The following is a 12,670-nucleotide window of genomic DNA, read 5'->3' as shown; positions in this document are numbered from 1 at the left end:
ATTATGAAATGACGACTGCAAACTAAATGAAATCATGAATATTACATTTCATTTTGGCGTAAGTTTTTCATTATCATATTGCAGCGTTAGCTACTTCCAGCTTTATTTCCTGACTTCTCAACAGTCCTCGAAAATAGTTTGGGTTGGGAATTTAGCCATGTTCCCACTCAGCCATAACAAATACCTTTATTTATTTTTAGTATGGTTACCTTTAACCACTTAAACCCTATATAGTTTGTTGCACATCAAATAGTGAAAACAGCGGATCTACAAGAGAGCTTTTAGATCTAGTTATTTCTGCAGAATGTTTGCCTATCATTATGACATATGCCCAGGCCAGAATAGAGACGCTAGGGTTTATGTGGTTAAAATGCATATCTCAAATATAATGATTGGTTTACAAATGGACTTGAGATGTAGCCCAGATAACAAAATGATCATCAATAAACACACCTTGTTTTTGTTACACAACAAATGAACAAACAGACGAACATGAGAGCATGTGCTTTTAGAAGCCTATGCACTCATTAAAGATTATGATTACTATGGAACCAGCAGCACTGATACATAGACAGATGTTCAGCTAAAATGGCTGGCCCAAAGCAACAGTCAACTGAAATTGTGAAAATTGACCTATAATGGACCCACTTTCACACTCTCAATTTGACATTCAGGAGTTTTGCAGTACATGAAACAGAAACTTAGAAAAGCCCTGTAATTCTTACAATATTCTGCCGTGAGCAAAAAGGGTAGAATGGAAAACAGAAGTGTGTGTTCCTCATGCCTCTTAACATCTCAGGTGCTTCTTGCTGGACATGTCATTCCAAATGCGATGCATCTCCTCGGGAGGGATCTGATGGACTGTGATAACGCGCCGGTAGCGGCACAGACTGTAGGCCATTTTCCAGTGATTAAAACCACTGTTCTGATAAGGGTGAATGCCCAGCTTGCGCAGGCACAGTCCCACATACACGTCCTCCAGGTGTAGCAGCCTGGTGTGCTGCGAGGTCTTGTAGATCAACTCCGCCACGTCCGCGGAGAACACGTAGCCCGTGCCCGAGCAGAACGGCGGGTATCTGCTCTCGGGATACAGGTCTCGGGACATGTACCACTTGCTGCGCATGTCCCTGATAGGGCCGCCGTTTATCACGTAGCCCGTGAAGTACCGCCGCCGCGGCTTGGTGGCGGGCTTCAGCAGCTTGTAGATCAGGTTGTCCATGTTGATGAAGATGTCGCTGTCCGTCTTCATGACATACTGGGCCTTGGGGCAGAAGGTGGCCACCCAGCGCATCCCCATCATGGTCTTGAGGGTGAGGTTGTGGTAGGAGTCGACAAAGTCCTCCACCACAATGTCGTGGAAGATCTGGCTCTCCTGCTCCACCATGTCGTTGAGGATGCTGTCTGTGTTGCGGCCCAGCAGGAAGACGGTGAGGATGCGCACGTCGCTGTATGTGCTCTCGTCGCCCCAGGTCTCACGGATGGCCTGGCGGGCGTCGAACTCCTTGTGCGTGGTGCTGATCAGGATGACGAGGAAGGGCGTGACGGCGTCGCACTTGTGGGGCTCGTTGATGACGAAGTCGAAGACGTGTGGGTTGAGGGGGCGAGTGCGGATGTTGCTGAAGGTGTTGTTTTTGTTGGGTTGTTTCACGGTCTTCCGTATAGGCACGTAAACCTGCCCGACATACGTGGACGTCGGGCGGGATATGCTCAAGTACCACAGCGCACTCGCCCAGCAGACGACTGTCAACAGGTATAAACATGAGACCTTTGAAGGCATTATGCTGCATTTAGGTGAATTTTAATGTGATGGATCTTACAGTATAAGGCTCTGCTTCCACTAGCAATCTTTCTCCCAGCGAGGCAGCGTTAAGCTGCTCCAACATGCAGCTTGACATTAATTGTCAGTAATGGATTGCTTCAGAGAGAAGAGATGCGGTTTTCCTTTTTTTTTAAATGCACAGTAGTTTATGTCTGTATGGGTGTCCAATTCCTCCTGCAAACATTCCAGCTCCTCCATTTAAATCTGTAAGAGAGAGAGACAGAGAGAGAGAGACATTAATATACAAACATCTTAATACATTCATGAGACAGGAAAACATTCATTTGTTTGCTTTAAAAAAAAAAACTACTGTTAAAAGTACTGTTAAAACTTTAAATTAAATGAGCCCAACAAACCTATCCTCATAGTAAGGTATATCATTTGATCGCATACTAATTGACTAGTATATATGGATGTCGAAACTGAGTTCAAAATTCTGTAAAGATACTGCAGAGATCAAGCCCCTGTCACAGCACTGAATGGCAGGCTTTTCATCATGGCCCTCTCATGTTACCAGTCCTGTCACAGGGATGCCAGACTGTGACATGGCCTGACATCCATGTGACATGGTCTGACAACCCTGTAACAGGGCTGTGACAGGTCGGTATGTATAGTTTCATTATATAGACTAGAGATTCCACTGTTATGTTCCACTGTTACGTTTCATGAAAACTACTTTTTATGTATGTGAGGTATTTCCATGCTTTTTGGAAATACTTTTTGTTCTTGATTAATGTAAGTCGCTCGGGATTAAGAGCGTCTGCTAAATGCCTAAATTGTAAATTGTATCATGGTCAATACCATGTCACTCCAAATAAAATGTAAGTATGTCTATAGAGAGTTGCAGTCCCGCCCCCTTTCATGACGACGCCAGGCCCAGGAAATTATTCCCAATGCATTTTACCCAGTACTATATGAGTATGCTACCCATTTCAAAACGTATTTATTTAAAGACCTTATAAGCATCGTACAAAGCCAACTCGAGTTGTGACAAATGACAACAAACACAATATTTTGGACCAAACAAATAATTGCAAAGAAGAAAAAAAAACAAAAAAAAGTGTTGTAACTTGCCGTTTTCTTCTTCTTTCTAATTATTTGTTCAGCCCAAATTTTTTTTTTGTTGTCATGATTTGTCACGACAAGAGTTGGCTTTGTACGAGGCTTAAAAGGTCTTTAAATAAATACTTTTTGAAATGAACGGTGAATCATTTCCTGGGCCCTGGTAGGGGGTGGGACTTTATGGTTTTCACCAATAAAGAAAACCAAATATTTTTGCACTATTTTACAAAGTTGATAGTATTGATAAATAGCTCAAGATAAGCATGTGCAAGACAACGTGCAGAAAAGTCAAGGGTAGACACACACTACGGTATGTTGAAAATCATGTCAAATGACATAGGCTACAATAGTATGTTTTTTTTCATGGTTTTCAACGACATATGTTGTACGTAATATACGTATGTCATTTTAAAATAGTTTTCGATGCTGCTCCAGAGAGTGGATTGTCACATACATCCAGTGGTGGAAAAAGTACTCAATTGTTTTACTTAAAGGGATAGTTCAGATTTTTTTAACTTAAGTTGTATGAAATACTTGCCATTAATATAGTGGTTGCAACTGTATTAATTGATTCCCCGAGTCCCGTGGTTCTGCTCTGGTTTTGGTCAATATTAAGTAGTTCCGGTCATTTTGTGAGGGGCACTGGGGCCACGCAGTAAAAGTAAATTAATTCACAAAACGAACGTAATTTGTATTGTTTACCTATTTGTAAAATATTAGCGCGACTTTCGTTCAACTTTGACCCCTCTATCACATGGAACTATTTTTTGGGCGTAGTGATATGGACACAAAAAACATAGTTATGTGTGATAGAGGGGTAAAAAAATAACGAAAGTTGCACTAATATATTAGAAATAGGTCAACAATACAAATTATGTTCGTTTTGTGGATTAATTTACTTTTACTGCGTGGCCCCAGTGCCCCCGACAAAATGACCGGAACTACTTGATATTTCACCAAAACCAGAGCAGAACTCCCACCACGGGACTCTAGCAATCAATTAATACAGTTGCAACCACTATATTAATGGCAAGTATTTCAAACAGCTCAAGTTAAAAAAATCTGAACTATCCCTTTAAGTAAAATTACCAATACTGCAATTTAGACCTACTTCGTTACAAGTAAAAGTACGGAATTGAAAATGTACTTGTAAAAGTACAAAAGTATCAGCATAAAAATGTACATAAAAGTACTAAAAGTAAAAGTATTCATATTGCATAATGTCCCACTTCACAAGTTCAAAATGTGTAGGAGATCTACAAGCTCACAATGCGTCGCATTTTGAGCTTGTAGATGCTTAGTGCTTAGTATGAGGTATAAAGTACAGCAGCCTTGTGTTCCTAAAACAGAAAGATTGGGTATTGGGTAAGACTGACGTTATGTATCTTTCAGGACCTTTCACTGCTTTGTCTCAACCATTACTATACGGCTTTTAGTCTCAGCCACCGCGGTAGATATTTTGACATTCCGTTTTTTTAATTCTTTTTTATGTTGCCACTACTGTTGGAGCAGCCATAAACTACACAGGTTCATCCCGATGTTCTGGGTATCTTTGTAATGTTAGTGTTAGTAAAAAGCAGGTAAAAGAGTAACGTTTGAGGCTGACTGTAGGGTTGGAAATGATAAGCGGCTGGAAATGAGCACAGATTCAGGAGGTAAAATGCAGCCACACCGTGATTTATTCCCAAAAGAAGGGAAAATGGCATGACACAAGCAGCAAACTGATAGGACATGTTGGAGTGCAGCTCCACCATGCCCTCTCACTGATCTAACACTGAGTGGGTGTGTGCTTCCTGGCAGCCTTTTATAGGCAGCTGAAACAATCAGTGCAGACTCTACCATATTACCGGTCAAACATGCAACACTTCTGAACCCCACATAACGCACATCACATGAGCCTATCAATCTATATCCCTGCACAGGTAAGTAAATATCAATTATGCCCACTATTGCAAGATAAACCACATATCCCATTATCATTAGCAGCTCCAATGCATAACTCAAACCCCCCTGGCCATGCTGGCCCCTGCTCTGGTAGCCTGGGGACGCTTTTGTCCGAACACACTCGAACAGCCAGAACAGAAGCAGTAAGTATTCAATTACCCATAACACAGTCTCATATTACATATTGTACTTATATTGCCCTGACACATATTGCATTCTTAACTCTATTTCACTTGCCCATCATGACCAAACATCCCTCTGTTTCCCCAGGTGGTAGTGTCCAATGCTGAGTGGCCATCCTGCCGGATAGGAAACAACTCCCATGTTCATAATACTTTGAATAAACCAGTTCAACTCATGACTTTTCCTTTGTGTGCAAATACAACTGACTGAAGTGCATATGCTGTGCAAATATAAATACTTCAATCAAACACTGGTACAGTACAATATGTGTGCAAAACAAGCATAAATGTGCCAAATATAAGTAACGGAGGACCACTTCGTTACACAGACTAACATCAGTCACTTTTCAATTCACTGTAGTAGAAGCTTGGTGCGGGGAAACCGCAGAGGTGTCGTCTCCGCCTACAGGAAATACGTAGGCTGCTACGTGCCATGCTTTTGTTTTTGCTTAAATGTAAGTTGCTCTGGATCAAGAGTGTCTGCTAAATGACTAAATTGTAAATTGTAGGCTGTGACCATGAGACCCGTTACGGAATCGGTCCATAGTCCATGGTCTCGAGTGAGTCTTTTTTTTAAATCCTCAAAAATTATGAAAAACGGCATGCTATAGTATGCCGTTCGATATGGGCTATAGCCCATGGTTGAAATTATGAAAAACGAGGATTTGAAAAAAAGACGAAAATCACTCCGAGACAATGGGCTATAGAGCGTCGCAGTCCCTCCCCCTTTCAGAACGACGAGTGGGAAAAATGCATTGGGATTCATTTCCTGGGCCACTCGTCGTTCTGAAAGGGGGTGGGACTGCAACGCTCTATAGTCCATGGTCTCGAGTGATTTTCATCTTTTTTTCAAATCCTCAAAAATGATGAAAAACGGCATGCTATAGTTGTATATTACAGGAATTATGCAAAAATGCAAGCATCTACACGTGTCGATATGTGAGTAACAAAACATTGGCAAAAATGCAATCATCTACACGTGTCGATATGTGAGTAACAAAACATTGGCAAAAATGCAATCATCTACACGTGTCGATATGTGAGTAACAAAACATTGGCAAATTGAGTTAATTGCCTATTGAGAATCGTAGCCTATACTTCTCTGGAAGACGAGCGTCAAATCACAGTGTTGTTAAATGGAGGAAGACTTAAATCCTATATATTGTACGACAAATCACGATAAGGTGATCTACAAGCTCGCAGTCACAATCACAACGCATACATTTGTGACACGTTAAGCGTGTGTGTGCATCACCTACTAACACACACATTCACTACACACTTTCTGTACACAACTACATATATATCTATATCATTGGTTCTCAACATGAGATCTAGGGACCCCCAGAGGTCCATAGACAATTAGAAAAAGTGCTACTCCTGAAAAGTTTAGAAGCCAATTGTAGCCAATGAGGGTGGATTATGAGAAATCAAACAAACCCGTCTTGATCACATGACGTGAAATTTAGAATAATAGAGTAATTTAGAGTAATATTAGAAAATGTGTTTTACATTATGTTGGCCTCCTGGTGTCGCTATAAAGAGCAGATGTGAAAAATTCCAGGCAAAGGTTTTTCCTTGGCCTCTAGGGAGTTGGCATACAAAGTTATCCACAGATCCGTGCAGTTAGAGGTAAATACACTTTTCGGCCAGTTATAGCGCCACCATGAGGCTGAGTTGAAAATGTTCACGTGGCATTTCTTCCTCGGTCTAGTGGGAATGTGCGTGCACAATTTCTGGGGAATTTCACGATGTGTTCATGATTTGCAGCATATTGTTTGAAACTGAGCACTCCTGTGAACTTTGGAAGCCAATCTTAGCCAATCAGGATGGAATCTGAGAAATCTGAAAGACCTGTTTCGTTGAATGGCTCTAGAGTGGCTCCTGGTGGCGCTATAACAGGCCGTTCTGGAAATCTTGAGGCAGAGGTTCATCATTGGCATCCAGGGAGTGTGTGTGCAAAATGTTGCATTGACTGGGTTAAGAGGAAATTTGTTCTTTGACCCACGTTTTTAAGAACTTCTTAAGAACGGTTGGCGCATGAGTCCCAATGAGAGAACCAGAGCGAGTTTCATTGTTCAATGCTGCCAGACATTTATTTGTTGCCATGTCTTTGTCTATTCTTCCTAATCCAATGCTCTCTTGCTCATTCTCTTGGTCCTTTCCAACTACCCCATCTATTCAACCTGCTGCTCTCTTTTGTCTGACCTGCGCAGTCCAATAGTATTGTTAACATAACTCTGATCCATTTAGTTACATCGTTACTCTCCCAGTGGGTTACAAAGCAAAGGGATAAATGAACCCTGAGGATTCTATCTGTGTACTCACTGCCACCACCACCACCACCGACTTCCTCCTGAAACATCATTTGTCAGTATCACTGACCATGATAATGACCATGATACTGTTATCAGGGTATCCTGAAAAGACGTGTCATGAGATTTAGCATTGCGTGGATTATGATTTATTATGTGAGACGATGCTGCTTTTGAGACGCCACATATACTGAACACTGTTAGGGGCGAGATCATTTTATTCCTTTAAAACCCATTTTGGGCGGGAACCCTTTTTGGTGTTAGCATTATGTTATGCTTTAGCTATTGAAAAATAGCAGATCTACAAGCTCATAGCGCGCCACCGAGTGGCGTGCTACGAGCTTGTAGGTCTGCTATTCTTTTTTAATCGAAGATTGACTGACAGCTTTTTCAGAAAACTGTCAGGATGTAGAAGATTTCTTTTTAATCTGATCTCAGGTCAGAATGGGTTAAAAAAAATCTGTTCTGTGTTCTGGAATTGGCATCAAGGAATTCAGAGAATGTGCTCCAAACGCATCACTGACACACATCCCACTGGTGAGAGCTTGTATAGTATGAAAGTATGAAAATGTAATTTAGTATCTTCATTTCAGGCTTCGTCACGTTTCCAAAGTCACACAAAAAAATATCATAACCTCCCATGAATAGGTAATGCATAGCTTTCATACATCAAGTTTGAATGAAGAGACGATGCAAGGACTGTTTCTATTTTCAAACAATCCCCAGTCTGAGAACGTCCTGGCACACATTAAATTCCACTATGATGAACACTCTTAAAGACATCATCAAAGGTAGCAATGGTACACCCATTTGTGTGCCCTGCACACAAGTCCAGAGTGTTGATTTAACCATTGAGGGTAATGTTTCCACTGTTGAGTTACTGTGGAGTGGGCAGTGCTCTTCCGTATAATGACATGGCAGTAAAAATGGGAGCAATGCAGTGATAACTAGCTTCTCCCTTGAGCCCCTCCACATTTCACAATTATATTTTCACAATTTTGACTGCAGTTTACGGAGACAAGTGGCAGATGTGCAGGTGGCTTGGTATTCGTGAGGGCTTTCATTTAGTTTTTTGCAAGGCTTTCACTATCTGATTTTGTCTCACACTGGGTGATGTCAAGACATAGCTCTGGTCCATAGCCCTAATGCCATTGCTGCCGTTGCATTAAGGCTATGCCATTCTTGGCATAGTGAAGTAACTAAAAGTTTTTTTCTTCTGATGGAAAAAAAAATCCCTTTCTGGCCAATTTAATATTTCCATTTGCCGGTGAGACATTTTGGCCGATATCGATATCCGATATAATTAATTGTTGTTATGGCCGATTTCCGATATTACCAATGTCGATATGATCTCATTCTGCATTTTTTTTTAATTTTGTCCATTCTGAAAAATACATGTAACAGTGTGTCTGCACTGCAGGCTTAGGGCCGATTCATACTCCTATTTTAGAGCCGAATAAAAGTCGGTTCGGCTCTGTAGAGCCTACAATTTGACGTCATTTGAGGTTCGGGGGGGCGGGTACCGTCCTAAAGTCGGCTCTTCGGTGTTACTGAAAATTTCTGACAAGCCGAAATCATTTCGGCACTACAGCGCCGAAACAGCGGTAAAATAGGAGTATGAATCGGCCCTTAGGCAAGTCAGATTTAACTTAAATACCTTTATATTTAATATTGTGAGCTTGTAGATCTGTTCAAGCTGTTACTTTGGGCTTGTTTATCTGTAAAGACAGATCGATTAATCGGACCGATTAATTAATCGGTCTGATTGATTAATCAAACAGATGCCGATTAATCTAAGAACAACTCAAATCGGCCGATACCGATGTGTTTGCCGATTAATCTCCCATCACTAAAATAACAAAACCCTGGTTTTAAAGACATCGCAGGTGATTCTCAACTTGTGGGCCAGGGCCCACTGGTGGGCTGTGAGTGGCCGGTGAGGATACCGCAAGTGGTCAAAACACCCCAAAAGATTACGATAAAATAAATGAAATGTCATGGTATTTTTTTCTTGAACTTTGCCATTGATCCAAGTAGGAACACCATCGATTGATTGATCAACATAATTAACATGCTCTGAAAATGCCCGCAGCCCAACCATCTCTTTACAGCTGCTGTGTTAAGTAGTCAGATGGGTGTTTGAGATTTCCGAACAAGATATTTTGGCTTTTTCTGCCTTTATTGATAGGATGACAGGAAAGGAAATGGGAAGAGAGATGGCGGGAAGACACACGGCAAAGGTCGTCGGAATCGCGAGTTGAACCTGCGGCACGCTGCCAGGTTGGCTCAGCAGCCTAGGTGCCCAGACGGTTGCGCTAACCGTCAACCGTCAACTTTGAGATTTGCTAGTGGGCCCTGGTCCAGAAAACGTTGCGCACCACTCAGCTAAAGAGAAGAACAATCATCTGTAAAGAGTGCAGGATATCACACAAATAAAGGAAATTGGTATTTTGACCCATGCTCATAGACCTTTTGAAATACACTCCATCTCTTGCTGTCTGGTTGCTTTTGGTTTCTTATATGTTGTGACTTTCAAAATAAGCCTTTCAGCAGACTAGACTGGACTCCCAGAAGGTCTTATTTCTCAGTTTGTTTCATGCTGAACTACATCCCCTGGGGTTTTCTTTCAGCCAAAGTCCTTACACAACACAAATTACGGACAATCTCACAGCTCCGAAAATATATATATATGAAAAGGGTAATACATCGATCCCGGCACAACACAAAAGCGAGTTGGACAGTCCTTTGTGCCACTAGCCACCAGGCTCCACAATCAAGCCTGACATGTTGTAGGACTACCTACTGCCCTACTATACTTGTGAGTTTTAACCTGTAAAGCACTTCGGTTGAGCTGGTCATATGTGCTATATAAATAAAGAGTTGAGAGTCATTGACTCATAGCTATTCATGTTCTGTGTGGATGTACAGCAGGCTACTCATGATACAAACAACAGTTTGAAAATATATATTTCCGGGTGAATAAATCACATGAAATGAATGAACCCAGCCCAGTGTCTAAAAACCTTAACCCTAACTGCAAAAGATTAAGGCAGTATTACACTACACTATAAAATCGTGTAGTGTGTGCCGTATAAAATAATCTGATAAAAGAATCGGGCCCAATTATCCTGTAGTGTGTGGGGCTATCAGATTTCAGATTGAAAAAAATGTGTAAGGCCACCCACAAGCTCTTGTTATACTATTACCCTGACTAGAGATTGAATCATATGATGAATCATCACATTTTCAAGGGGGTCCTGAAAAGGGACATTTCACCACTGGAAGAAACTGCAGTCACTCAATGTTAATAGTATGTATAGATAACAGTAGCACAATTTGAAATTTCACCCTAAGTAATTCTGTGTGTTTGACTAGGGTTTGACTGGATAGCTGAATTCCTACAATGACCATAATTCTTTGGTGCACATTTCCCCTCCTTGTGGAGAGGGGGGAGGCTGCATGGAGGTGTGACTTTGTAGTCCAGGAAGGAAGTGAGACCACATTGTCATGACAAAGTTTGGACATGAACATGACTAAAATATCTAAAAACACATATTACATACATAATATTCCCAGGAAAGTGTCCATACAAACACAGACAAAAGTTCTCTCAGTCAGGACTACCCGCTCCCAACCCCCTGATCACCCCCCAAAATATCAGGGTTCATACAGTAACTTATCCATGCAAAGCTATAGGCATATCTACTGTACTGTAAAAAATACTCATGCAACAACAACAACAAAAAGGAACAAATACTGTATTTGTTCTTTTACAAACATACATGCACGATGCACGTACTGTATGCACATGAGAGAATTAATATCCACATAGCAAATACAATTCTCATGAACAATTAGAAGCACAAGCAGGATGTTTGAAGGTAAGTGAAAATAGAGGTCTTAAAGACATGGAAGGAGGGTATAGATCTAAATGAACTGGACACGTTGTCAGATGGAGCTCGAGGCACGTCAACCGATATCTTTAGAGACTGTAGATGTAGAGATGAAAGTGAAAGGATTCTCAGTAGAGTAATAAGACTATGCAGGCTATACGATGACCTTTAAGGAATTAAGAGTTGTATTCATTTATTGGTTAAATATTTATAAGACGGGGATGGCAGTGGCTCAGGGGTACAGTGGCTGGTAGAGCAGCTGGATGGAGGTTCCCAGTTCGATCCTGGGCTGCCCCAGAGTTAGTGTCGAAATGTCCTTGAGCAAGACGCTGAACCCCTGCCTTTCCTCCGCCAGTGTATGAATGTGTGGGTGAATGTAATGCACAATCTATAAATGCACCTTATACCATTTATAAAATATAAATGGTATTTATGAAATATGTTGAAACAAGATTTCTGCCCGACAAGATGAGCAATGATTCATATTTTAGAGAGAGAGAGAATAATGTGGAATGAATGAAATGTTGATATCAACATTTCATTATTCTGTATTATAATATTCCTATGAAATGTACTGATTTTGACACAACCCATTTACACCACTTGACAATGTTGCTATACAGTCAAATTATCCGCAACAGGATGATTGAGTGGAAAAAACAGTGCATAAAACAGTGCCTGGTGGTATTAGTGTGCTTAGTCTACTGTAGATGCTGTGAGGTAGTGACCTAGCTTTTGTTTAGATTACTGTCGTAGCGTGGAGTAGAGCCTGCAGGCTGGCAGCCAGACCTTTACAGGGCCATTACTCCAACAATCCATCTCCATAATACTGGATGTCACACTGAACATATGAACAGAGTGCTGGTGACTGGCATTAAAAACCACACTAAAACAATTACGTACATATTTATTAGGTGACTTTGATTACTCTGACATAAGAACTGTAAGACAAATATTTATGTACAGTATGCTTCTTGTTTTCCACTTTAAAATTAGTTATTAATGACAATCATTACTGTCGTACGACAAACTGGAGTAAGTATATTTAGGGCTGTATTTTCGTCCCTTATCCCTAAACTACTTTGCCTTTTTTACTATTTTGAGAAACATTTTTGAATAGTTCAACTAGCTGATCTACATCGACGCATTGTGAGCTTGTAGATTGCTATTTTAACTATTCAAAAATGTTTTTCAAAATAGTAAAAAAGGCAAAGTAGTTTAGGGATAAGGGACGAAAATACAGCCCTAAATATACTTACTCCAGTTTGAGAAGAAAAAAAGGGGCAAAGTAGGGATAAGGGGTTTAGCATGGACGAAAATAGAGCCCTTAGGCTATATTCATACTGTACATACTGTATCAATCCATAGATTTTGGCCCAATTGGGCCCAATTCATCCAACTAGTTGGGGCATTTGGGTCTAGAATAGATCATCCTTTTCTTTAGGCGATTCAATG

The 12,670-nt window shown here is 40.9% G+C and overlaps 1 protein-coding gene across 1 annotated transcript in view; it reads right to left on the bottom strand.

Moving 5' to 3' along the window:
- Window positions 1-12,670, bottom strand: part of b3galt1b (UDP-Gal:betaGlcNAc beta 1,3-galactosyltransferase, polypeptide 1b) — a 59,333-nt gene continuing 46,663 nt past the window's right edge. Inside the window, exon 2 of the mRNA XM_083776303.1 lies at window positions 1-2,023. Within this exon, the coding sequence (XP_083632429.1) occupies window positions 788-1,777 (990 nt within the window). The 5' untranslated portion in view covers window positions 1,778-2,023 and the 3' untranslated portion in view covers window positions 1-787. The remainder of the gene's footprint in view (window positions 2,024-12,670) is intronic.

This window comes from Protomyctophum parallelum, assembly GCF_964188405.1.
Source record: "Protomyctophum parallelum genome assembly, chromosome: 11".
Lineage (NCBI taxonomy): Eukaryota > Metazoa > Chordata > Actinopteri > Myctophiformes > Myctophidae > Protomyctophum > Protomyctophum parallelum.
This window is presented reverse-complemented; position numbering and strand designations above follow the sequence as displayed.